Source organism: Periophthalmus magnuspinnatus, chromosome 18 (assembly GCF_009829125.3).
Source record: "Periophthalmus magnuspinnatus isolate fPerMag1 chromosome 18, fPerMag1.2.pri, whole genome shotgun sequence".
NCBI classification, from domain to species: Eukaryota; Metazoa; Chordata; class Actinopteri; order Gobiiformes; family Gobiidae; genus Periophthalmus; species Periophthalmus magnuspinnatus.
Window position 1 is genome coordinate 26,424,525 of NC_047143.1, and position 25,992 is coordinate 26,450,516.

Consider the following 25,992-nt stretch of genomic DNA (forward strand, 5'->3'; position numbering starts at 1 on the left):
AAACAGATACTTAAATACTTTTTTGTATTTATTTGACAGAGACAAGTACGTACCGGTACATCAGACATGTAACACACTACGACATTTACAGCCGTAGCTAATTTGCAACGTTCGGCTCTTACTTAAGTCGATTTTTTTCATGTGATACTTTTACTTTCACTTGAGTAACGTCTGTACTTTTACTTAAGTAACAAAGCTGAGTACTTCATCCATCACTTCCACCAGGACATGAATCAGAGCGGCCATTTTCTCTTCACCTAATCAATAGTAATTCTGATGTAAAAAGTGTTTATCAGTCGTTTGGCTCGTCGCCCGAACATAACGTCAGTGTGAAACTCCCCACGAGCGTCTAAACCCAGGCCTTTTATCGGCTGAAGAGGTTTGTAATGATTTGTGAACGAGTTAGCGCTAAAGCAGGGCGGCACCATCGAATCGAAATCACAGTTATGAAACGATAAAGACGACAGTTATTTAGCTAATGCTCCAGATCTTCTGCAAAAAAACAAAACTTAAACTCTTGTCTTTATATAGAAAATGTAGTTTCGACCATGCTCTGAAATACATGTAATTCTTGCATTAGTTCATGTGTTCACACTGTGTCAGAACAAAGTGTAAATGTATTAATAAGGAACGACAACAACGACAGACTGACTCAATATCTCACCTTTAATTCAACAACTTTTAGTATGAAATCTTTATAAATGTGTCTAAGAACTGGTCGCACTAGAACTGAAATGGGGGAAAAAAGCTTTTGTCCTTGAAATGTTTTCCATTTTCGAGAAGCAAAATAACCAAACAAAACTAGATGCTTCGGTTACTTACTAAGTTTTAAAGAGGGTCTGAGTGCTCTCATCGGGCTTTTTCTGTAGAAATGAGACGTTAGCGTAATATGAGCCTTTTAAAAGCACCATTCTGTTCAAAGCCATGTTTTCTGATCTGCTCTAATGTCGTTTCCTCGTCACAAACAGACCTGGAGTTGTGTTTTTTTGTTTCACTCACACATGTTTAACTCACAAACAAACCTGCAGATTTAGGCTGCGCTCTTCTCTCAACCTGGAACCACTCTGTTCCACCTTGTGATGTCATCAAGTGCTCCTCTGTGGTTTTTAAACTCCACACACCTTCATTTTTAGAACCATTTGGATCATTTCTGACTTGGAATTGCCGATTTCTGCTGAACTAAAGGTAAAAGTAGGAGGAGTTAACTTGAAAACTACCACTTGATGACATCACAAGGTGGAACAGAGCATTTAGAGCTTTGCAGATGTTACAGACTAGTAATAAAATGACTCAAACATGTGTGAATGAAACAAAACACAACTCCAGGTCTGTTTTTGATGAGCAAACAACATTAGAACACGGTTTAAACCTCACAAGAATCCATTTTGTGTAGTTCAGGACCTTTTTAAAAACACATTGTCTTACCACATGATGACATCACAAGGTGGAACCGAGTGTTTGCAGTTTGAGAAGAAGAACACATCCTAAATATGCAGCTTTGTTTGCGTGTTGTGAACTAAATTATGAACTTGTGTGTGCTGAACTAAAGGTAAAAGGAGCTGTTAACTTGGAAAAACTACCACTTGATGACATCACAAGGTGGAACGTCGCGTTTTGAGCTTTGGAGATGTTACAGACTAATAATAAAGTGTTACTCAAATGTGTGTGAACGAAACAAAACACAACTCCAGGTCTGTTTGCGATGAGGAATCACTCTAAACATCAGCTTCACGTTTATTTTTCACGTAGAAAGTGCAGTACACATGTTTTTTTCTTTACCCCCATACGAACGAGCGAGTACCTCTTGTGTATTTCACAGCGACGATCCCTGGAGCTCGCAGCCGGGGTCGAGTGTTTTTGCCCGAGCATGTATGAAATGTTACAGTTGTCAGCGGTAATAAAACATCAGCGTTGTATTTGGAGGCCGGACTCGTCTGGCTTTGAGGACAGAGATCGCCGTGTTGACTTCTGTGCTGTTATAGACCCGAGCACGTCCAATGGCATTAGCAATTATGTCCATATAAAGAGTTTCACATGGGGGAAAGCGGGAGGTTTACTTTAGCAGCACACTGTTTATTTAACACACCGGCCTCTCTAATGTGTTAAGTCTGTTTGATTCAGAAGTGGTAGGAGTGATATTTGTGTTATTGGAGGATATTTAGCAATTTAAGAAGAAGAAGAACAAATATATAGATGTACACGGTCGGTCAAATGTTTGGACACGCCCCTCATTCTGTGTTTTTTTTAAATTATTATTATTTTTACTACTTTCTACCTTTTATACACATACAAAATAGGGATGGGACGATTATTGTGACCAAAATAAGCACGATTAACGATATTATCACTATAATTCGGTGTCTAACGGTGAAGAACCATCCCGAACAAGTGCCATTGCATTGATAGACGCCCCCTTGTGGACAAACGCCAGAACTAACATCTAAACATTGTACTGAAACTGAAACATGAGGCGTGTGCGATGATCACGATTATTATAAAATGCAACGAATGATTAATTGCGGAGCTTTTTTATCGCGATTAATGATATTATTGTATATCGTCAATACAGAACACGCCAAATACATGAAGTAAGATCTATGGAATTACGTAGTAAAGGAAATAAAGTTAAATAATATAAAACGTCTTCACACGTCCAAGCCGCTTCTTCAGTTCTGATCAGATTCCTGCCTCATATCTATCTGAAAAGAGGAGTTAACTGCACTGAAACTGTCTATTTTTTATTTTTTATTTTACTATGAGTCACACCCGGACGACACAGGAATCACACAGACATTTAGTGCAATTATTTGACTTTTTTCTTTACTACATAATTCCATATATCTTACCTCCGTCTGTATCTAAAATGTGGAAAATAGTAAAAATAAAGACAAAAAAAACACTGAATGAGAGGGCGCGTCCAAACGTTTGACTCATAGTGTATATTTAAACACCAGACAAACGCTTGGACACACCCCTCGTTCAATTTTTACTACTTTCTACATTTTATTTGCACACATGAGACATCAGATATATGCAGTAAGATACAGTATGTGGAATTATGTAGTAAAGAAAAAAGTTAAATATTTTTCAACAAAGCAAAGCGTGGCCACTTTGACCATTTGAATCTAAAACTTTAAAAAAAGATAGTTGAGTTATTTACTGTTTTTCTTTACTACATAATTGCATATATCTTACATCATATATTTGACGTCTTTTAATGTTTATAAAATGTAGAAATGAGTCACAATATAGAAAAAACAACAGCTTAAGACGGGTAGAGTATATTCAAACAAAAGTTAAAGTCAAATTTTGGACACACCCTCAAATTCAGTGTTTTTTTGTCTTTATTTTTACTATTTTCTACATTTTATACACGCAAAAGACATCAAATATATACAACGCAAGATACATGGAGTTATGTAGCAAAGAAAAACATGAAATAAGCGTATTTTTTGACAAAGCAAAGAGCGGCTTTGGAGTTATTTGTGTTTTTTTCTTTACTACATAATTGCATATATCTTACATCATATATTTGACGTCTTTTAATGTTTATAAAATGTAGAAATTATTCACAGTATAGAAAAAAACAACAGCTTAAGACGGGTAGAGCGTATTTAAATGAAAGTCAAAGTCAAAATTTTGGACACACCCTCTCATTCGATGTTTTGCTCCTTTTATTTTTACTACTTTGTACATTTTATGCACGCACAGATAACATTAAATATACAAAGCAAGATATATGGAGTTATGTAGCAAAGAAAAGAGTGAAATAAGTGTATTTTTTGACAACGCAAAGAGCGGCTTTGGAGACATAATTACACATATCTTGCTTTATATATTTGATGTCTTCTGTGTGTTTATAAAATATGTTTGGTTGCTGTTTCACCACGTCAACTTTATCATCTTTTTGTAGTTTTTGACCACTTTACATTTGACGGACGGTCTCATTTTGACTTCATACAGTGAGATATTTTGTCGGTGCATTACCTAGTCCGCCTACCTCTCGTGTTAACTCCTTCTTCATGTTTTCGTTATAAAAATCTGTGTCGTCCATTGTGTTAATCTGGAGTTTTTTTTCACAAATGTTTTGGGATACACCTGTTTGCACCTCCGCTTACGTCAAACTCTCGATCAATTTGAGGCTTTCTCCCGGAGCCTGCTGCTGTGACAGATGAGCTAATGCCAGAGCAGGCTTGTTATTTTTTACCTAGGTTTGTCTACCCACGCAGAAGACGAAGCACACGGAGCTTTTGTGCGTTTCCAGCGGAGCGTACATGCAAATGGAGCTCGTTCATTTGCTGAGTGCGATCTCCTGAAGTGTATTGATCTTCCCGGGGGCTTTGTTGTTACCCCCCGCTAACAGCTATTATTTTTGTTGACAAATTAGCTTCCATCTTTGTCTTTTTTGCTAACGCTTGTCAAGCTGATGTGTAAAACCCCCACATCCCACGAGCTACGAGCTATTTCCGTTTCATCCACACGAGGCAACTGCATTTTTCTGTTTTCAAACCGACGCTGGCAGATGACTGAGCTCAGATTCACAGGGAGGACACTAACAGGCCATTACTGTTCACAACAACATGTATTTATAGAAGCTAAAGCTGCTAGCATAATGCAAATATATCCTTATAGCAACACGCCTGTACAGCAATCAGCAGTGGATGGAAATAGATCCATATATTGGGGCGATATTTGCTCTTTTTAGTCTTTGGGCTCGCGGCCTTAAATCTCCAGCAGAGGCCGATATTTATTTTGCTGCATTAAGAGTAAACACAAAACTATATTTGAACGTTTAAGAGTGAAGAGATAACTGCGTAAAACGTGACTACACAGCTCTCTTATGTGTTTGTGGTTTAAAAAAAGAGCTTTGGGGGAGTTTTTAGTCGATTTAAATGACATAATTTGGGGAAAATAATCAAAATCGGACCCGCTTATCGGCCAGTTTCTCTGTATCGGCATCAGCCATGAAAAAAACTCATATCGGTCGATCGGATATCAATCATAGTCTGTATAAAGAAGCGGAATAAGTGAGTGTGACGTCACCCATGAAGCTCATCGAGGCTAGAGCAGTTATAGCGGCGAATTTGGAGTAGAGTTTCATATTTGGAATCCCGACCGCGAGTATCATAGCAACCAGAACACCAATCAAGAGCGAGGCTGTTGAAGGTAACGCCCCTTCGAAAGACTTCGGTGAAAAAGGCGCCTGATTTGTCTGTTATTAATGTTCATATCTTGATTTACAGACACAATAGTGAAATAAAAACGCCAGGATCATGTAGAGGGTTAATACGTCTGACAGCAGCAGGTACAGAGAGAGGAGCGAGTTTTTCAATAGAAAGTGAATTGGAGCCAGAGTCACCTGCGCTCATGATCACTTGCTATTTGAACGTGGCGGCTAGCAGGTTAGCTTTCTCTATTTATATTGTTTTGTTTTGTTATCTTGTCTCTTTGTAATTATGTAACTGTATTTTTTATTTGCTGCTGCTGCTTGGCCAGGACTCCCTTGAAAAAGAGGTTTTTAATCTCAATGGGACTTTCCTGGTTAAATAAAGGTTAAATAAAAAAATACAATTATATATTCAGTCTATGAAGAGCCAAAAAGACCAGGAAAACTTCTTAATATGTGTTTTATTCTATTTATAGTTTGTTGCGTAGATTCTAGTTCTATTAAACGTGCAGTATGTATGATGTTTTGTGAAAATACTGTTGCTCTGCCTGGAATATTCCGCAGTACGGCATTAACTTATCTTTCATTTACACCGTTTCCATCTTTAAATCGAACGCGTTTAGTAAGAGCACAACGTTCTGTATCGGCCGAGCTCTTCCAGTGTCGACTCGTCGTGTTATTACATCAGTTAACGCTTCCCTTCAGATACATATAAAACCGTGTCCACCAGAGATCTGACCAGAACTGACAGAACCGCAGAACCGAAGAACGAGCCGGTTACTTTAAAATTCCTTTTCTTCACTTTCGGGCTAATACCAAACATCCCCATCCCACCGTTTCATCCCAGGTCTCTGTTTTCGAATTCTAACTTTTTCTGCCCCATGAATGCACAACGGCTCTCGTATTAGATCTGCGCTGTGGGCTGTTAACATGCAGCGGTAGAAGGCATGAATCTGTAGAGACAAGGGGGAGGTGAGGAGGGAGGAATTTCCAGGCTCGGAGAGAGAAAGAGAGAGAGAGAGAGAGAGGAACCGGAGCGCTGGTGAGAGAAGGAGGAGGGAGCGCTACCGGCAACAGCTCCGCATAGAGAGGCAGCGTTTCAACTCTCCCAGTAGCTGTCAGGATTTTGGGCTCCCCTCGGCACGCTCGCCTCTTCCTCCTCCTCCTCCTCCACCTCCTCCTCCTCCCCCTTCAGCAGAGTCGTGTGCGTCTCCTCTACCACTGCAAACAGACAGAAGAGGCACAGCACGCGGACCTCGCGAATGGACCCTTTTACGCTCCTCTCCAGGCGCTGAGGATAAGCCAAAAACAACAGCAGCTCTGCCATACATGGAGCAAAGTTTAACGCTCAAAACTGTAAGTCACGGATTGGATGATGCTCGTCTTCTGTAATGTTCTGTTACTTTTACCCTCCTTCTCCTGGCTGCTTGTAGATCCAGTTGAAACCTTTAGAGATTCATACAGTGGGTAGCTTGTGCGGTCTGTTAGAAGAATGTTTTGACTCTCTGAGCTGAAAACTTGCAGATGGCATTCACCGCTGTACACGTTTTTACATCAACTTTATAACAAATCAGCGCGTGTTTGTGTCCTCCTCGCAGATTGAGATGTTTGCAGGCTTCGGCGTTTGACATTGAAGTAAAGTGAGCCGAAGGGGAAGCCGATAAGCGCTCTGTAAACGCAAAGAGTTGTGTTTTCCAGTAGCGCCGTTTTTTCGAGCCGCAGCGAAGTTTGAACTTGAAATGACTGCCTGTGGTCGCGCCTCGCCTCTGTTGGTTTTGCGCAGACATGTTCCAGCAGAGACTCATCTGAAGATCGTTCGCGCTCGTAGCCAAAACAGCCCATTTCACGCTTGACTACCGCAGCGTGCAAAAAAAAAAAAAAAAAACACAGAACGCCGCAGCAGTCAACGCACGGATTGAGATTTAAAAAAAAACAAAAAACGGGAATAACGTACCCGTCGCCCGCGCGTATTCTCGTGTCTTGTCTGAGTTTGGGTGTAAGACGAACCAGGATACTGTGTCGTGTTCTCCCGGTTCTCCGGATAATCCCCAAAGAACAAACGCGGCACACTTTTATCTGGATGACATCACATGGCCAGCGCTGGAGTGTGGGTGGACAGTTGCGCTCGCGTAATGTGTCCTCAGGCTAGCATTATAAAGATACAATAACGCAAAGCAGCCTGACATTTTCCGAACGTCTTCCGCCACGATTCCCCGACTCTTCTGTGTTTAAACAAAGACGTCCGAGATGAGCGGCGCAGCGCTTCAAACTTGTTTAAGGGGGAGTTTTGAACTTCCTATGAACTTTTGTAATGTTATTAACCTATTGAATTTGCATGAGTTATACAGTTTTTCGATGCTAAATTGGGACCACTGCTATAATCTGTTTTGACGTGTGCGTTTATCATGTGTTTATATTCTTGCTCTGCAGAGATTTGCAGACTCAACACATTTTTTTTCCATGTTTCCAGCTTGAGGACAGCCCCAAGAAGCACGTTAGCGTTAAAGAGCCGATGTTACGCTATATTCTGATCTGTGTTGTAATGTTTTCTGATCACAAACAGACCTGGAGTTGTGTTTTGTTTCATTCGCACATGTTTAACACACAAAACCGTGCATATTTAGCCTGAGTTCTTCTCTCAAACCCTGAATTATTAGTCTGTCTACATCTTCAAAGCTCAAAACGCTCTGTTCCACCTTGTGATGTCATCATGTGGTGATACAGGAAGTGCTCCGCTGTGTTTTTAAATTCCACACACCTTCATTTCTAAAATCATTTGGATCATTTCAGCCTCTGGAATTCAGACAATCTCTACTGAACTAAAGGTAAAAAGTGGTAGGTGTTAACTTGAAAACTACCACTTGATGACATCACAAGGTGGAACAGAGCATCTTGAGGTTTGGAGATGTGACAGACTAATAATAAATGTAAGAATGAAACAAAACACAACTCCAGGTGTGTTTTTGAGGAGGTAACGGCATTAGAACATGCTCACAAGAGTCCAGGAACTTAAAATTTTAAGTTTGATTAGACGGGACCAAACCAAGTCTACATCAGGACTTAAAAGGCCTGTTCCACCTTGTGATGTCACACGGTGATACAGGAGGAGAATGGCACTTTTAAAAGGCTCATATTACACTATTTTCTGATCTGTTCTAATGTTTCCTCGTCACAAACAGACCTGGAGTTGTGTTTTGTTCCTGCAGATTTAGGCTGAGTTCTTCTCTCAAACTGAAAACACTCTGTTCCACCTTGTGATGTCATCGTGTGGTGATACAGGAAGTGCACTGTGTTTTTAAACTCCACACACCTTCATTTCTAGAATCATTTGGATCATTTCAGCTTCTGGAATTGCCACTTATCTCGACTGAACTAAAGGTAAAAGGAGGAGGAGTTAACTCGAAAACTACCACTTCATGACATCACAAGGTGGAACGGAGCATTTTGAGGTTTGCAGATGTAGACGGAGTAATAAAGTGTTACTCGAACATGTGTGAATGAAACAAAACACAGCTCCGGGTCTGTTTTAGGACCTTTAAACGACCCTCTCTGACTTGTTGCATTAATCTCAAACAGTTATAAAAACAGAACGCGCCGTATGCGGCTCGTGCGAGTTACGAGTCGGGGGTTCTCTCCTCTAAGAGTTTACATATTTGCAAACGTGATGTCACTCTCCGATGGGGAACAGAAGCGAGGATCTTTTGTTTTGATTTGTCGACGAGTGACTCCACGCCGTTTGTTTGCGAACACGATCGGAGACGGAGAGAGGGGGGAAGAAAGAGGTCACAAAGACGCGGGGTTTGGACTTGTGCAGAGGAGGAGTAATAAGCAGATTGGGAAAGGCTTAGAATGGCCTGTCGGTGAAAAAGGAGGACTTGAGGAAAGAGGATGTGAGGACAAGATGGAGGCAGATTCACTGTAGTGACACTGGCGAGGAGGGAACAGACAGACGAACAGAGACATAAGCAATCCGAAGCCACAACCTGTAATTTCACCGTTTATTTATACACGGACGATGTTTACGACGCTACTGTATTTATACGACGAGGAAGCGCCATCAGCTTTTTCATTTCCCGAGACAGATTCTGATGCTACAGCTTTAAATGTCAGCCGATTCCAACCGATACCACCGCGCAGAGACTGAAAACTAGCGGTTGACCGATATTTTTAAGGCCGATGTTGATACCAGTGGTTTAAAATCCAGAGAAACCAAAGTCCGCTAAACTCTGCAGATATTTTTAAAGATGTACACACGCAAGTACAGTGAAACTACAAAAACGCTCATTAAATCCGTTACGATTCCTTTGATCGCTCTCACGTTGCTTAGATATTACACTTATATCCGACATGTATTAGCTCCAGAGTCTCCACAGTTTTCCGACTTTGATTAGAATTGGAAATGACAAACTCTTTCACAGCTGTTTTACTCCAAAGTGGATGAGAGAGCTGCGCAGTCACGTTTGCGCTGTGTCCTCTTCACATTACAGTGTTCAAATAAAGCTTTATGTGGATTCTTTAGGCAGCTGCTGGAACAAAATGCCAGACTAAAACGCTAAATATACAGCTACATACTGCGTCTACCTGTCTATACGTGTCTGTCTCTACTGGAAACGGCATTCTATTTCCTTAAAACAGAAACAAAATGAGACAAAACTGATCCAAATTTGTTGCGTTGCTGTTACTTAACGACAGAACAGCTTTGTTTAACTAAAAATTCAAACATTATGGGACTTTCTTCGCTGTAAATAGTCTTGTTATGTCCAACGAAGACATCAACTGAACCGATATTTTGAATCCGATCCTGCAAATCTTTCCGTATCGCCGTTGTTCTCTGGTCGGATCGCCGCGTCTCTACAGTCCATACATCCGAAACAAAGCGAACGCTACATCAGGACACGTCTGGGCGAACTCTCCAGATGTTTGTGGAACCATTTTGTAAAATATGACATCTTACTCGTAGCCGATTTCCTTGTAACAAATCAGCAGATGTGGTTGTGGTTGCTGATCTTGCACGTCGGCCATGAACGTATCCACGGAAAATCCTGCTTTTCCTCCGCGTTGCCCCGAATGACATCACCTATCACCACGCGGGACCACCTCATATATTTTTAATCAGCCGCACAGTCGGTCACGTGATCCCCGTTGATTGAGTATCGGAAAAGTTGGAACCGGAACGTCTATGGATCCAATGCCTCTGGAAATGATTCATTCCCGGCGCTCTGTTTACCTTCCTTGTTGTATTATTAATCGCTTCTGCTCAAAGGAAAGTCTATTACCAGGGGTGTGGAGGTTACTCGAGAGTTTTATCACCACGGTCCCGTCTGCGCGTCTCATTTGTGCTCACGCGTCTTCACACCTGGGTTATATTTGAGGAAGGAAGTGTTCCGGTTGGTATCGTTGTGGCCTTGTGGAGTGGCCAAGGGCACGGCTCTGTGGAACGTAGAAACATTGTTAAGACCGAGACAGACCTTCGGAGAGACTTTGTGGGCTTGGCGTCCCGTGATCCTCAATGTTTTTCCATAAACTGCTTTAAACTGCATTCAAATAATCGGTTTAAGATGAACTTTTCTTGAATAGTTGTATTATTTGTGTTGAAAATGACTTTAAATTGCATAAAATAGTATAGAAGTATAGACTATCGACGTACCGATACTGATACTGGTGTTGAATATTGGCGGCGATACTGAAAAATGAGCTGGATAAAGTATCGGTTCCATGGTATCGATTCAGCGGATATCCTGGTTGGGTCTATAATCCAATGTAATACAACCATTTCCAGGCTGATTTTCCCTAGAAAGTCTCATCATGTTTGAAGTTTTATTCGTACAAACCTGTTCAGTGGTGATTTGAAGAATAAATAACAGTTACGTAACACGTTTGGATCTCTTGTGTAATAAGTGAACTGTGTTTTAAGGAAATAAGAGCCATTGTCTGTCCCTGCAGTGGGATCGATTCATATCAGGTATCAGCAGATATTTAAAGTATCGATATTGGTATCGGAACTGAACGAGCTGGATCGGTGCGTCTCCATTACAGACCTGAGTGTTTTCCTTCATATTTTATTATCGTGACCAGTGTGTTTTTTCTGCTGAATGAGCATCGATAGAACATGGCAAAGGTTTTTACATACACTCTGCTTTTTCTTTTTTCTTTTTCTTTTATCTTCTTTTTTTATTTTGCTTTTTCTTATTCTTTTTTTTTTCTTATTTTTTTCTTTTTTGTTCATTTTTCTATTTCCTTTTTCTTCCTTTTTTGTTCTTTTTCTTTTTTCTTTTTAATTGTCTCCTTTTTTAAATTTTTCCTTTTTTCTTTTTCTTCCTCTTCTTTTTTGTTCTTTTTTTCCTTTATTTTTTTCCTTAATCTTAATCCTCTTTTTCTTTTTTTTTCATCTTTTTTCAATACATTTCCTTTACAAATAAATAAAAAAGACACAAAGACATTAACCATTACACCAACACTATAAACAAAGAGTGGATTTACAGTTACAGATAAAATGAAAGGTCACGGGGTCAAACACGTTCTGGACTTTCATTTGTCCCACATTGTGTCAAACTTGTCCTTTTAAACTCTTTTATACACACTTATCCGCTCCATGACACAGACATGACCAGATTGTGCCAGTCGTCCAGGGTTTATCCAGAATATAAAAGAGTCGTCCCAGTTTAAACACCCTGCTGCAAGAGTTTTCAAACACGTTTTTATTATGCGAAAGGATTGAAAGTCGCCAACTCCGCCAGCCGCTGTGTGAACTTTGAACACATCCATCCTTTTAAGACCAGCCCTGAGGCGTGTCCTGTCCGTGTCCGCTCACCGTTACCTGCTTAAGTTACGAGTCTCTGACATTTCACACGGTGTAAAGCGTAAAAACCTGCTCAGTTCACATGATCATACTAATATATGTTCTCTGCGTAGCCTTTGCCGTGGACTCATCACTATTGTCCGCTGAAACAAAACCCCGCGGCCTGAAGGCGGGGAACCGTACCCGGACGGCGACCCCCTTCCCGCGTCGTCGTCGTCATCGTCCGGGCTCAGGTTGCTTCACAAAAAAAAAAAAAAAAAAAAGACTTAAATGTGAACAGGAAGTCGACAGTTAGCGCTTGGCGGAAAGCTATTCTGTCCGGGCGGGTTGCTGCGGCGACGAAAACGCTTCCTACGTGTATTAGAAACGCACGGCGAAGTAGATGGAGAAAGAGAAAGTCGTGCGTTGTGTTTTTTTGGGTGTTGGGTTTCAGGTTGGGTTGGGTTTGTGTCGTTTATGGAGGGGGGGGGGGGTCTGCGCGGCGAGGGTGTGGTGGCATCTTGTGCGGTTTGTGCCTCCTCCGGCCCTCGGGCTCCTTCTGCGATAATAAATTGGGAGGGAGGAGGTGCTGTGGTCTCCGGCTCCGCGTTTTCCCTCTGAACTTTGCGTCTATATTCGGGGCTTCAGCTGCGCTTTGTAAATCTGGTTTATTTTGGGGCTCTTACTTACTGCGGGTTTTCACAGCGACGTTAATGGTTTAATTTGTGACGGCTGCAGCGTGCAAAGCCACTTACTTTTTATGTGCTGTTTTCGTATTGGGACGGTGAAGTCATGTCGTCTGTGGCCACCAAACTCTCGGGACAGAAGACAAAATTTTTAAAAACTTTGTGATATTTGCGGCTTTTCTTTAAATATTAGTAACAATAATCAGGTAGATTTCATTTGTTTTGGTGTTTGACTTCACGATAAATACAAAAACATTCAAAAAACAACATTTGCAGACATGTACAAACATAAATTACAACGTTTGACTTATAGACGGAGCGATATATCAAGTCGATATTTGTGCTTTTTAGCGTATGGGTTATCGGTTTTAAATCTCCAGCACGTCGATATTTTTGTTTTGGTCGACCTGCTGCTTAAAAAATACACAAAAAGCTTTATTTAAACACTTATTTACAAAAAGATAACTGCTCAAAACATGACTACACAGCTATTTTATGTGTTTGAGGTGAAAAAAAAGGGCTGTGAGTGAGTTTTTAGTGAGTTTAAATGTCATAATATTGTGGAAAATAATAAATGTCAGCCCAAAATATCAGTAGATCTTATTGACAATCGTCTGCTCTGGATTCTAAACGATTGGTATCAGCATTGGCCATGAATAAAACCCATATTGATCGATTTATATTTGACTTTTTGAGCGTTAAAGTCTCTCCATCTGCCTCATATAGTTAGGGTCACACAGGGCTACACAAATTTGCATTAAATACAATACAATTATTCCATTTTATGATCAGGACATGAAATTATTTTGTAATTATTGATGCGTATCCATTTATTTCAGTGGAAAAAAGTTCAGTTCCCAATTTAAAACAGAATATCTTAACTAAACTTGTCAAAACGGAGCTGATAAACAGGACGCTGAAACTAATAAACAGCTTTTTAGTCTTTTTATTATTGAAAAAGTAACAGAGGTCATATGAAATCTAGTGGAAGAGTTAAATTTCAGCGCTCACTCACATCAGCAACAAGTGTCTCCTGAACACAACCTGGCCACTGTATTGTAGTAAAACCTCTTTAATCCGGGCGGGACAGAGCCGTACCCATCTGCTGCTCTAACTGTTTGGAGTGGAGGCAGATTAGCGTGATCCGGGGGAGATTAGCAGATGAGACGCAGCAGCAGTGTGTAAATGGCTTCTGTTTGAATGTAAACGACACTGCTCTGAGGGGCTAACGAGGGCAGCTCTTTGTCGTTGGAGGGATTACGCCGGTGAACCAAGTGTGGACCGTTTCCTCTCCATTATTACATTATTATTATACATTATACGACTCAGGACCACACATATTTAGAGCTGAAATCACAGTTTGAATCACTACAAGCAGGTTAGGAAGAATGTCGTCTGAAGATGTGCTGGTCCTGAGCGTTCTCGATGCTTTTAGGATCTTCTCTTAAACAGAACTTAATCCGTACAGGAAGCTCTGAGGAAGTGTCTTAAAGCGCTTTGAAAAGTCAGTTTTTCATGGACTGCAAAAGTTGTTTACGTGTTTTGTTGTTATTCCAATTATGAGGGAAAAAAGAGCACTTCAGAAATTCTTTTATATATTTGACTATTAGGTTTGCGTTTACTTATTTCATCCTTTCAAAAGCAGAAAACATTTGAGTAAGAACATGTTGTGTGGCCTCTCTACAGCTTCACTCTTTGAATAGGATGAAACGCGCTGCCGTCTGTCCTGCCTCGCTGCCGTCCGTCTTCAGACACAGCGGAGATAATGTGACCGGATCGATCTAATTATGTTTTGTTTACGTCGTTCTTCGTGAAGCGCCACACGCCGACCTCACGAGCTCTTTCCCGATCCACCGTTTCTGCTCCGTCCGGCGTCGACGAGGGGTCAGACTTTTGTCATTTTCCAAATTACGTCGGAAATGCGTGTCTTTTCCATCTTATCAGCAGCCGCGCCCCGTCCCTCAGAGGAAGCGTCTCCATGCCGAGCTGTTTCGCGATGTTATTTCCAGGGGATAGTTTGTGCTTTGCGGGAGATGTGGCTCCGTGATTGTGTTCCGTCATGACTCGAGATTGGCAGAGGACTTGACGTGCGGTTGACGAGCACTTCTTATTGACGCTGCGATGGCTGTCAAGAAATATTACGTAAATTGATAGAATCTCTTGGCCCCAGCGCGGACGATATTCTGAGCACAGCAGCGAGGGAAGCGAGCAGAAAGCAGAAAAATGTATTTGCTAAAGGCATCTCAAAGCACACCGCCGTAAACGTGCTCACCTGCAGCAACCGGGTCAAAGGTCAAGCACACACCTCCAGGGAGAGCGTGTGTGTTTGTAGGCTCAGTTTGCAGATGGATTCAACTCAAAAGTGTGCGTTAAACCTGGTTATTAAACATCACACAGCCTATAAGTAAAGCTCTGCCAATTTAAGCTTTAAGTCTTTTCGAGGAAATGCTTCTTTTTTGGAACAACGGCCGACGCATAACTCAAAACATCTGGGCTTTTTATCAGCTCTAAATGAATTGTCTTGTTTGAAAGTGGCAGTAGTTCATGATTTCGCATGGTTAATAAGTCAAAATTGCTGTAAAAAAGTATATAAAAATTAAATCCAGATAATGGGGCCATTTTGTGAAAGAGGAGAATAATGAGCAGGACCAAAGGCAAACGATGGGAGGGTTTTGCCAAGAACAGTGGCGGAGAAAAGCCAAGACTAAAATGTTCTTTTTCTGGTTCAAGTGTGAAAAGAAAACACCAGTTGTGTTTGACTGGAGGTGTGAGAGCGGCGACTTCTGGGACAACAAAAGACGAGGTTATTTACTTAGGCTCGGGGCTCGCAAACTTTATTATCATTATTTCAAGTCCATATGGTTTCAATCCAGGCACTTTTTTTTTTTCTTCAAGTAGCTGTGTGGAAGCAGAGTGGAAACAAAAGGGGAACAGTTTGGTTTGGGGGTGATTCCCTCATACCGCTGTGGCATATGCTCGATGTATTGTCCGCAGTGTTGTCATAGAAACAGCTGTGGAGTAAGGAAATCTTTCTTCCCTCTGCCCCCTCCTCTCCGTCTCGTACCTTCAGACCTCTCCCTCCTTCTTTCGCTCTGACTTGTACAGACATGGTTTGCAGAGTTTTGGGTGGGGAATATTCAGGTATGCATCAGCACACACACACACAGATTAGCCCTGTGCGCTGCGGCTGGAGCAGTCTGGGGAACAATGAGTCTCAAGAAGAGACTTTCTTTCAAAAGGATGTGGAACTTCGGCGCTGTAAGTAAACCGCGGCCTGTCAGACTCTTGTTCTCTCAGCTGTTCTTCTCATTACTCCCTCTGTGTCACTTGCCTTTTACCACTCTCAGCAGCTGTTTGGACCGGGACCTGGATAAAGCGTTTCCTGGGCCTTGGGTTGTGAGAAAGTTTGAGCCTTTCTCTCGTACCTGTGTTCAGTTCGAGTTTGTAGTGGACGCCACACGTGTAAAAACAAGCCTAAAACCCCAAAAAGACGTCGTTTTAAAGTAGGATGTGGGTGACAGACGTGAAGTTTGCGGTTTGCTGTGTTGACTTTCTGCCGTAGCGATCGTTCTTGTGGGAAGGCCTTACATTTAGAGTGATGTCAGTGTGGTCCTCAGACTGTGGCCCGGTTTACACGCTCCGGCTTGTCTTTGGAGTTCCTTTGTTTACCGTTTTTAGACAGCAGTGGTTGTTATTTTTAAGCCCCGTGTAATAGATTAAACCCAGTGTCCGTGTGGGGTAGCTCTTCCTCTGACGGGGGCTGTGTGAGGACCAGAGGTGACACTGGCCCCGGCGTAAAGCGATTGTGAGGAAGTCATTACGAGTTAGAAAACACAGCTTTGTGTGTGTGGTCCCTGCTCATGAATACTACTGTGTGTTTGAGCCAGTGCCGGACCAGGTACAGCCCCCTAATGATGTCATAACACTGCACCGGACCAATCGTGAAGGCAACAGCTGATGTATAGCACTTGTATTTCGAGGAAGTTTATTTCACACCACAGTTTAATGGTCACAATTGGTCACGTTTGGGGTTTTTTTGCCCCAATTTTTTGCTTTTTGTGTATAATATTACACATTAAAGGTCTGATATAACACAAAATTGACTCTTATAAGCTTTAAGACATGTTAGAATGTTGTTAAATCTTCAAAAACAGACCTGGAGTTGTGTTTATTATTAGTCTGTCTACATCCGTTCCACCTTGTGATGTCATGAAGTGGTACTTTTCAAGTCAACTCCTCCTCCTTTTACCTTCAGTTCACCAGAGTTTGTCAATTCCAGGTCGGAAATGATCCAAATGATTCTAGAAATGAAGGTGTGTGCAGTTTTAAAACACAGCGGAGCACTTCCTGATGACATCACAAGGTGGAACAGAGTGTTTTCAGTTTGACAGAAGTGTGTGTGTGTGTGTTGAAACATGCGTAAATGAAACAAAACACAACTCCAGGTCTGTTTATTATAACCTTTCCTCATCGCCGAGATCAGAAAATGTTGTAATATGGGCCCCTTTGACTTGTAAATTGATTCTCTTGAAAAACATCGCTGTTGTATTCGGTTACGACGCCGGGAGATTGCGTTTAATTATTGGTAGTTACACAATCGCGTATGTGTCAGCGGCGCTTCTCAGCTACTTTTACTGTCTGAACATTCCTGGATTTATTCATCATAGTGCGTTGCGTAAGGCCGGCGTTGCAAAAGTATGTCACACAACTTTATATAAACTTACGGATATACTTTCAGTCTCAATTTGGAGCGCACGTCGTACAGGAGTCTCAAACGCTCCTCTTTATCCACAACATAAAGCCGCTGTCACAGTCTGCAGCGCGCAGTCTGGCCTCTCAATATGTTTTTTGGTTAGTGGTCTGTCTGTTTTTAGATCTGAAAAGGACTGAGGTGAGGATCCAAACCAACGAGTTGTGATTATTCCGCGCGGAAAGGCCACCTCAGAGGGCACAGGGCTCGTCGGGAGTTCGCCGTGTGGGGCTCGCGGAGAGTTGCACAGAGGCTCGCAATTAGTGGTCAGCGTTTGATACGGCTTTACATGTGGCCGGTCCCAAAATGGAGCGGAGGGAGCAGGCCGCCGGAGCGCACGACTCATGGAATAGCTCCAAATATCGCCAAATCTGCATCTGCAAATGGGAAACATTAGCATAAAGTGATTACGCACAAACAGGGTCTTAAAGGGGCTAATATTATAGGTGTTTTAATGCTGTTAACTCAGAAAAACACACCTGGAGTTCAGTTTATTTCATTCACACATGTTTTTAGTAACTCCCCAAAGCTCAAAATGCCCCGTTCCACCTTGTGATGTCATGAAGTGGTAGTTTTTATGTTAACTTTGACCTTTAGTTCAGTAGAAATTGGCAATTCCGGGGCTGAAATGATGCAAATGATTCTAGAAATGAAGGTGTGTGGGGTTTAAAAACACAGTGGAGCACTTCCTGTATCGCCACACGATGACATCACAAGGTGGAACAGGGCGTTTTTAGTATGAGAGAAGAACTAAAGCCTAAATCTGCAGGTTTGTTTGTGAGTTAAACATGTGTGAATGAAACAAAACACAACTCCAGGTCTGTTTTTGATGAGTTAACGGCTACATATCTACTTAAAAGTCCTGTATTACACAAAATGGACTCGTGTGAGCTTTAAGTCGTGTTATAATGTCGTTACCTCCTCAAAAACAGACCTGGATGTGTTTTTGTTTGAGTAACACTTTATTATTAGTCCGTCTACGTCCGTTCCACCTCGTGATGTCATAAAGTGGTCGTTTTCAGGGTTAACGGCTCCTTTTACCTTTAGTTTCAGTCGAGATAAGTGACAACTCCAGGAGCTGAAATGATCCAAATGATTCTAGAAATGAAGGTGTGTGGAGTTTAAAAACACAGTGGAGCACTTCCTGTATCACCACTTGATGACATCACAAGGTGGAACGGAGTGTTTTCTCAGTCTAAATCTGCAGGGTTTGTGCGTTAAACATGTGCAAATGAAATAAAACACAACTCCAGGTCTGTTTGTGATGAGGAAACGTTAGAACAGATCATTTAAACAGAGTAACGTGGGCTATTTAAGTTTTATAAGTCGCTTTATGCTTCTTCCACGACGCTGGTTTATTCTGGCTCTTTTTTTATCCTCTTTCGTTTCATTTTTATCGTCATGTTACAGAGACAGAACAGTTCCTCATTGTCTTCATGTGTAAATCGTTCATATGGTTTGATGTAAAATGTCTGAAAAGCAGAAGAAAAAGCTCATTATTTTAAATTGGAAGGTGGGGGAGGGATTAAGTGCCTTTTCTTCTTCTTCCCTCCTTTTTGGGCAAAAGTAAAAATAGCCGTGTTACGTGCTGCTTTTTTGTTCTGTTTCTGTTTCTGTTTCAGTTGGTACGACCGCACTGATGTCAACACTGATGTCATTATGTTCCACTGTAAAAGAAAGGTTTATTTGCTCTAAATAAATAAATAAATGAATAAGGAATAAATAAATGAAATTATAAATAAAATAATAATAATACAATTTAAATTAAATAAACAGTTCCAATGGTGTACTCTTCACATAATAATAATAATAATAATAATAATAATAATAATAATAATACATGAATTAAAAAAGAAAAAATAAGAAATAAGGGAAAAATAAATAATAATAATAAATACATAAATAAGAAAAAAAGAAAGGAAAAATTAATAATAATAAATACATATATAAGAAAAAATATAATAATAATAATAATAATAATAAAATAAATAAGGGGAAAATAAATAATAATAATAATAATAAATAAGAAAAAAAGGAAAAAATATATAAATAAGGGGAAAATAATAAATAAGGGAAAAAAATAAACCAAACTAAATTAAATCTCTTGTAGACGTGCCCGTGACCCTCTGTTCAATAAATGACAAATGGGACCAAATATTTTTGGCTTTGCTTTTGTCATGTTTTTGAGCAGCAATTCATCAAAATTTGTTAACGTGGCAGCAGCCCCAAGTACACAACTAAATTATTGCTTGGGAAAATGCAAAGCTTATTTTTTTCAGTATTATTGTTCACCAAAAAAGCTAAAAATAAATAAAAATGAACTGGTCGTAACCTCGAGTTGGACTGATGTGACTTTTGATGCTCGGATCATATGTTAGCGCCACATGGGAAGTAGGAGCAGCTAAATCGTGTACAAATCATCTTTTTTTTGTAAGATTAATGGTTCCTGCTTCAGTAACTGTCATATCTGTGTAATCCCTCCGTCCAGGTCTGATCCATCGCAAAAGAAAAATAAAATCCGCCAAATGGACAAAACGTTGTAGGAGTGAAGACGTTTGGCTGCTCGTCCAAGCTGTTTTTTTGTTTTTTTTCAGTTCTGTCAGATTACTGCTGGACACTGCCTTTTATCTGTCTTAGAACAACATTTTATCCAGATTTTATTTTTCATTTGCTTCAGTAACCGTCATAACTCTGCAAACTCTCAGTAAATATTGGCTTATATGAAGGTATAATATAAACTTAACCAACAATTTCATTTGTCCAGACTTGTTCTTGGGGCCCGTAAAGGTGAATATAAACCTCCTGACACAGAACACAACAACAGAAGCACAAAAAAGTGTTGTTGTGCAGCTTTATAATATCACAGTGAGGATTTTTTTTTTTTTTTTTTTTTTTGATTCCTGTTTTGAAAAGCAAATCGAAAATAAAAGCATCATTTTAAAATAATCTCCTCGTTTCAAATAAACCCTCCAACGCAGTGATCTTCAAGAGTTTGTGAACCAATTCCATTTCATTCTATTCACTGGAAGCTTTATATCTCCCCTGATAGATATTTATTTAACTCGTCAGATCTAAAAATCGTGGCATTATCGCTCCATTAGACATGCCCGGACTAAAATTAGACCTTATTTTTTCCCTGTTTTGTGTAGATGCTGTGACGAGGGAGGGATTTTTTTGTTTGTTTTGTTTTTACAGCTCGCCCCCGACATTACCAGATGCAAGCGGCGGGATTAGCATGTCAAAGCGAACCGTTACGTACATGATGGGTTTTTCAAGTGGAGTGGGGCAAGTTCTCTGTGCTTTGAGGGTGCAGCAGCAGTAGTAGTAGGAGTAGTAGTAGTAGTAGTAGCCAGGGGGATGGGGAGTGCAGAGGTGTGAACAGCTGTGTGTGGTAAAAAGGCCAGAGGTCCCACCCATCCCAAACCAAACGAGTGAGTGACCAGTAGCGCAACACAACTGTAAGAACCAAAAAGAACGCAGGCAAACACCGGGGGGATGCCTGAGGAGACGCTGCTGAGGAGCCAGAGCCTTTTGAACGGCGGAGGTCATGAGGGCACCTTCTCACTCATGTCTCTCTTTGTTTTCTTTCAGTCGGCTGCGTCTTCAGATGGAGGTGAGTACGTTGTATTTTTATCTACGTTATCCAAACACGAGCTTATACTTAGACGTCCGATTGTTCTTTGAGTTCAGCCGATTCATTTCTGGCTTTTCCCTTTGAACGTTTTCTTCTCACTAACATGAAGGATTCTTAAAGCGTTTGGCTAACTTACTGCCAGTTTATTTTTGATTTTTGATTAGATTTTAGCCACACAAACTTGCAAAATCATTAACAAATTCCATATGGCATAAAGATGGGTTATTTCATGAGGTTTTTGTTTCTCTTTGTGCCAGTTTTACACCAGCTTCTTTATCATTTCATGCTTATATTTAAGGTCTTATATCACACAAAATTGACTCTTGTAGCTTTAAATCATGTTCTAACGCTGTTTCCTCCTCAAAAACAGACCTGGAGTTGTGTTTTGTTTCATTCACACATGTTCTCCAAACCTCAAAACGCTCTGTTCCACCTCGTGATGTCATGAAGCATTAGTTTTCAAGTTAGCCGCTACCTTTTTTTCTTTTTAGTTCAGTAGAGATCGACAATTCTATGGCTGAAATTACCCAAATGATTCTAGAAATGAAGGTGGGTGGAGTTTAAAAACACAGCGGAGCACTTCCTGATGACATCACAAGGTGGAACAGAGAAGAACTCAGCTTAAATTTACAGGTTTTGTGCGTTGAAACATGTGCGAATGAAACAAAACACAACTCCAGGTCTGTTTGTGATGAGGAAATGACATTATAACATAGAAAATCATGTAATATTTGCCTCGAAACATGAGCCGTTTTAAGGGTGTTTAGTTTATATCCATGTTTGAAATCTGGTTTAACACATTTTTAGCTTTCTATTTCCATTTTCAGAAGTCCTGATAGTGTGTCTGTGTGGAGACTATAGGCTAGTCCGTGTTAGCTTCATGCTATCTGCCGGCCTCCCCCTTTTAAGCGCCAATATTTGCTAAAAGGGTCATCACCAACACAACTCCTGCTGCAGCTTTACGAGCGCAGCCCCGACGCACACGGCTGTTTGCCTCTACAGCCATCACATAACGACATGATCCAAAGCCACGTACAACAATAAGAAAACGTTCTCCAGGCTCATCAACAGTAATACTCGGGGTTAAGGGTCACGCGGGGGTCAGGGGTGACGTCGTACACTATTTACAGAGCCGTTATTGCAGCACATCCATCTTAAGACTGTTATTACACGTCACATTTCACTGCTGCTCACTCGGCCTCGCTAACAGCAGCAGCAGCAGCCTCTTTTTGGACGTTAGCCATTAACACGAGTGACCCTTTACAAACTGGCGCGAGGCGGGACGTTCTGGTCGGACACCACTGAGATCCTTTTGTTTCTTGTTGTTTTCTGGCACTCGTGGTGTGATGGGCCACAGTCCTAAAGTGGCCATCTGCTGCAGCGATGGCAGGTACAGAGAAAGTCCACAGCAAACCAGTGTCCCCCGAGAATATAGACTGTATACAGAGATATATACGGTCTATAAAGTGTGTACAGAGATATATACGGTCTATAAAGTGTATACAGAGATATATACGGTCTATAAAGTGTGTACAGAGATATACTTTCTGTGCTTTTAACTAAGACATGTTGTAGTGATGTTTTAGAGTAGTAGACTCTTCCCCTCAAACCCCATTATCTTTTAATCTTTTAATGTTTTAATGTTTTCCTCTGCTCTCAAACACAGTTCTAGTTGTTTTCATAGTTTCATTGTTTCATCTCGTGATTAAGTCTCAGCAAATCATGTATTTTCCATTTGCCCAAATTCAGACACAAATGTAAAGGCCCCACTCTGATTATCCAGTAATGTTTGTTTTACTCATGAGCGTGTAGGCTGTTAGGTGTAGGCTTTTGTATGTAGATTGGTAGTTGTAGGCTTTTGGAAGTAGGCTGGTAGATGTAGGCTGTTAGTTGTAGACTGTAGATGCAGTTTGTAGATGCAGTCTGTTAGATGTAGACTTTTGGATGTAGGCTGTTAGTTGTAGGCTGTTTGTGTCTATTGTGCCAGAGGAGAGTGTAGATGAGAGCACAGGCTGCTCTTTTACCAAAAGAAGCATAAATATTCAGAGATGCTCTCACTGGAGGCGGTCCCCTCTGGCACAAATTACCCTTTCACTTCAAAGCTCTCTAACCTTTGGCTTTGCCCTGTTTCCTGCAGATTACGGTGGGGTCCAGTTGCAGGGATGCTGCAGCCAGAGCAGCCTGAACAGTAATGGAAGTGTCCCGGGAGCAGGAGGACACTCAGAGCGGCGCGTGGCCAGCTGGGCCACCGGCTTCGAACGCCTCCTCCAAGATCCTGTCGGCGTGCGCTACTTTTCGGTAAGACTGTGGAAACATAAACCAGAACGAGGTCGTGGAACGGATTCACTGTGGTTCTGTTTGCATTCCCTCTTGTATACACTTAACCTAAGGAGACAGGGAACAGAAATGAAAGCTTTAGGTATGTTTAAAAATGGATCTCAACTTCAGAAGATCAACAAAAAGCAGATGGTTAAAGACACACTACAGTGAACAGTGGAATATGTGTCACAGAGCTGAATATTCTGCACCTTTTCTCATTAAAGTTCTCATTGAAACAACCCAAACAGGTCAACGAGGACAAATCTAACGCATGAATCCATTTGACTCAACAAAATAATTTGGGAGACGCTGAAGTACAGTTTCAGATTTGATTACTAAGCCAAAGCGCAAATGTAAAACGTGGGCGCCTCCTACATAAAAGATGTCTTTGAATTCGTCCCTTTTGAAATCATCAGCATTAACTTCTTAAACGGCCACCTTCGTCCTCACCTACTCAAACACTGATCAGCTGAAGCCTACACTCTGCCCACGCAAACACAAATTTTGTTCACAGTACCCATCGTTTTGTTGGAGAACTGTAACATCTTAAATATTTTTTCACACTTGTATGTACTGTTTAACTCGTGTGTTTCTACAGGAATTCCTCAAGAAAGAATTCAGTGAGGAGAATATCTTGTTCTGGCAGGCCTGTGAATACTTCAGTCATGTCCCTGCAGCAGATAAAAAACAGGTGAGTTTCACGTTTGAGTCATCGGTCTCATCACCTGCTGATAGATCCACTAAAGCTTCGCTGATCCCTGTGGCTTTACCAATACAAGCTTCTTATTGTTTGGTGATCTAGTTAAAATAATGAATTAGTTTTACAGAACGGTCCCGCGCTCAGGTCTGTGCTCCGACTCCTGCGGCTCAGAGACTTTAAAGCTGCATGAACAAGTCTCTCTATGAACCAAAGAACATCTCCCACATGTTAGAGCCACATGAACTGTCTCACACTCCGAGGACGAGACCAGGACGAGACCAGGACGAGACCAGGACGAGACCAGGACGAAAGCACGACTGAACCATGACTAAACCAGGATTAAACCAGGACCAAAGAACATCTCCCACATGTTAGAGCCACATGAATCATCTCACCCTCTGAGGACTGAACCAGGACTGAACCAGGACTGAACCAGGACTAAACCAGGACTAAACCAGGACTAAAGTACATCTCCCACATCTTAGAGCCATTAGAACCATCTCACACTCTGAGGACTGGTTCAGTCCCGGTTTGGTCCTGGTTCAGTCGTAGTTTAGTTCTAGTTTAGTTCTGGTTCAGTCCTGATTGGGTTCTAGTTTAGTCCTGGTTCAGTCCCGGTTTGGTCCTGCTTTAGTTCAGATTTAGTCTCGACCTCCTGCTGTTCCCAGAGTCAGGACTAAACCAGGACTGAACCCGGACTAAACCAGGACTAAACATGTTGAATCAGTGTTTTGTTCAGATTAAATCTGGAACATTCTTCCTCAAGATGTGACACAGGCCTCGACTTTGACAATGTTTAAATCCAGACTCAGGGTTTTATTCCGCTTCTTCTCTTTTAATGTTCTTTTTACGATGATTATTTATGTTTTGATTTGTTGAATTGTGATGTTACTGTCTTTCTTAGTCTATAAAACACTTTGAATCACCAGTTGTGCTATGATAAACTTTTCTTACAGACGTAGGATCAGCACATAGTTTTCCCCCTAAAACATCTCTTCTCTTTCCTGCAGCTGTCCCAGAGAGCCGGTGAGATCTACAACAGCTTCCTGTCGAGTAAGGCCACGATGCCGGTCAACATCGACAGCCAGGCTCAGCTGGCCGACGACGTGCTGACCTCGCCGCAGCCGGACATGTTCAAAACGCAACAACTTCAGGTGATTGAGATGATTAGACACGACAGGAGCTGAATCTTGAGTTATAAGCTGCACGGTCCTGCCTCAAAGTGCAACATATTGTACTTGTATGTGCTGGGGATGCATTTGAAAACAGGAATTAGGTTTTAGTTGGTCACTTTTCTTCTTATTTTTTTATTTGTAAAGGGAAATTACATAAGAATGAACATTTAAAGACGTAAATATGTAAAGATTATGGCAAAAGTGGTTAATTTCCATGTTCGGTCCATCAAAGCATCACGGTCAATTTGTGTCTTTACCAAAACAATTATCTGACAAATCTCCTCCTCCTTTGCTGCGTCTCAAGCCCCAGTCAAATATAATCGTCCAATCAGATTTGTTAGTTTTAGTGACACATGTGAAATAAAGCAGCTCATTGGTCAGCTCTGATTAACACATAAAATCAAACTTATCTTTGTCAGTGATTCTGCAGAAATCCGCCATGTTTTTCAGCCCCGTGATATTTTTTCCCATTTTTTTTCCCGACCGTGTAGCAGACCGTGCATGTCCCTGATTGGCTAATCCACCTGTCAATCACGCCCATTTGGAGTGTTTATTCTGGATCCCGGTCGACCAAAACCCTGCATTTTCATCTGATTTTTACATTTTGAAAAATCTATAACATTAAAATCTGTGAGAATTCTGCTTTTATCGTTTATATTTCTACCAGATTTCTGACGTCTGCCCGTTACACGACTCTTCCCTGGTGGTGTTCATGTTCTGCTTCCTCCTCGTTCATCATTATAATGTTTTTGATCCGTATCAGAGCCGCAGATCAATCCAGCT

The 25,992-nt window shown here is 41.2% G+C and overlaps 1 protein-coding gene across 1 annotated transcript in view; it reads left to right on the forward strand.

Moving 5' to 3' along the window:
• rgs12a (regulator of G protein signaling 12a) overlaps nucleotides 1-25,992 on the forward strand; it is a 52,257-nt gene that overhangs the window by 9,403 nt on the left and 16,862 nt on the right. The window contains exons 4-7 of the mRNA XM_033983707.2: nucleotides 20,973-20,994; nucleotides 23,153-23,313; nucleotides 23,933-24,025; nucleotides 25,045-25,188. Coding sequence (XP_033839598.1) covers nucleotides 20,973-20,994; nucleotides 23,153-23,313; nucleotides 23,933-24,025; nucleotides 25,045-25,188 — 420 coding nt within the window. The remainder of the gene's footprint in view (nucleotides 1-20,972; nucleotides 20,995-23,152; nucleotides 23,314-23,932; nucleotides 24,026-25,044; nucleotides 25,189-25,992) is intronic.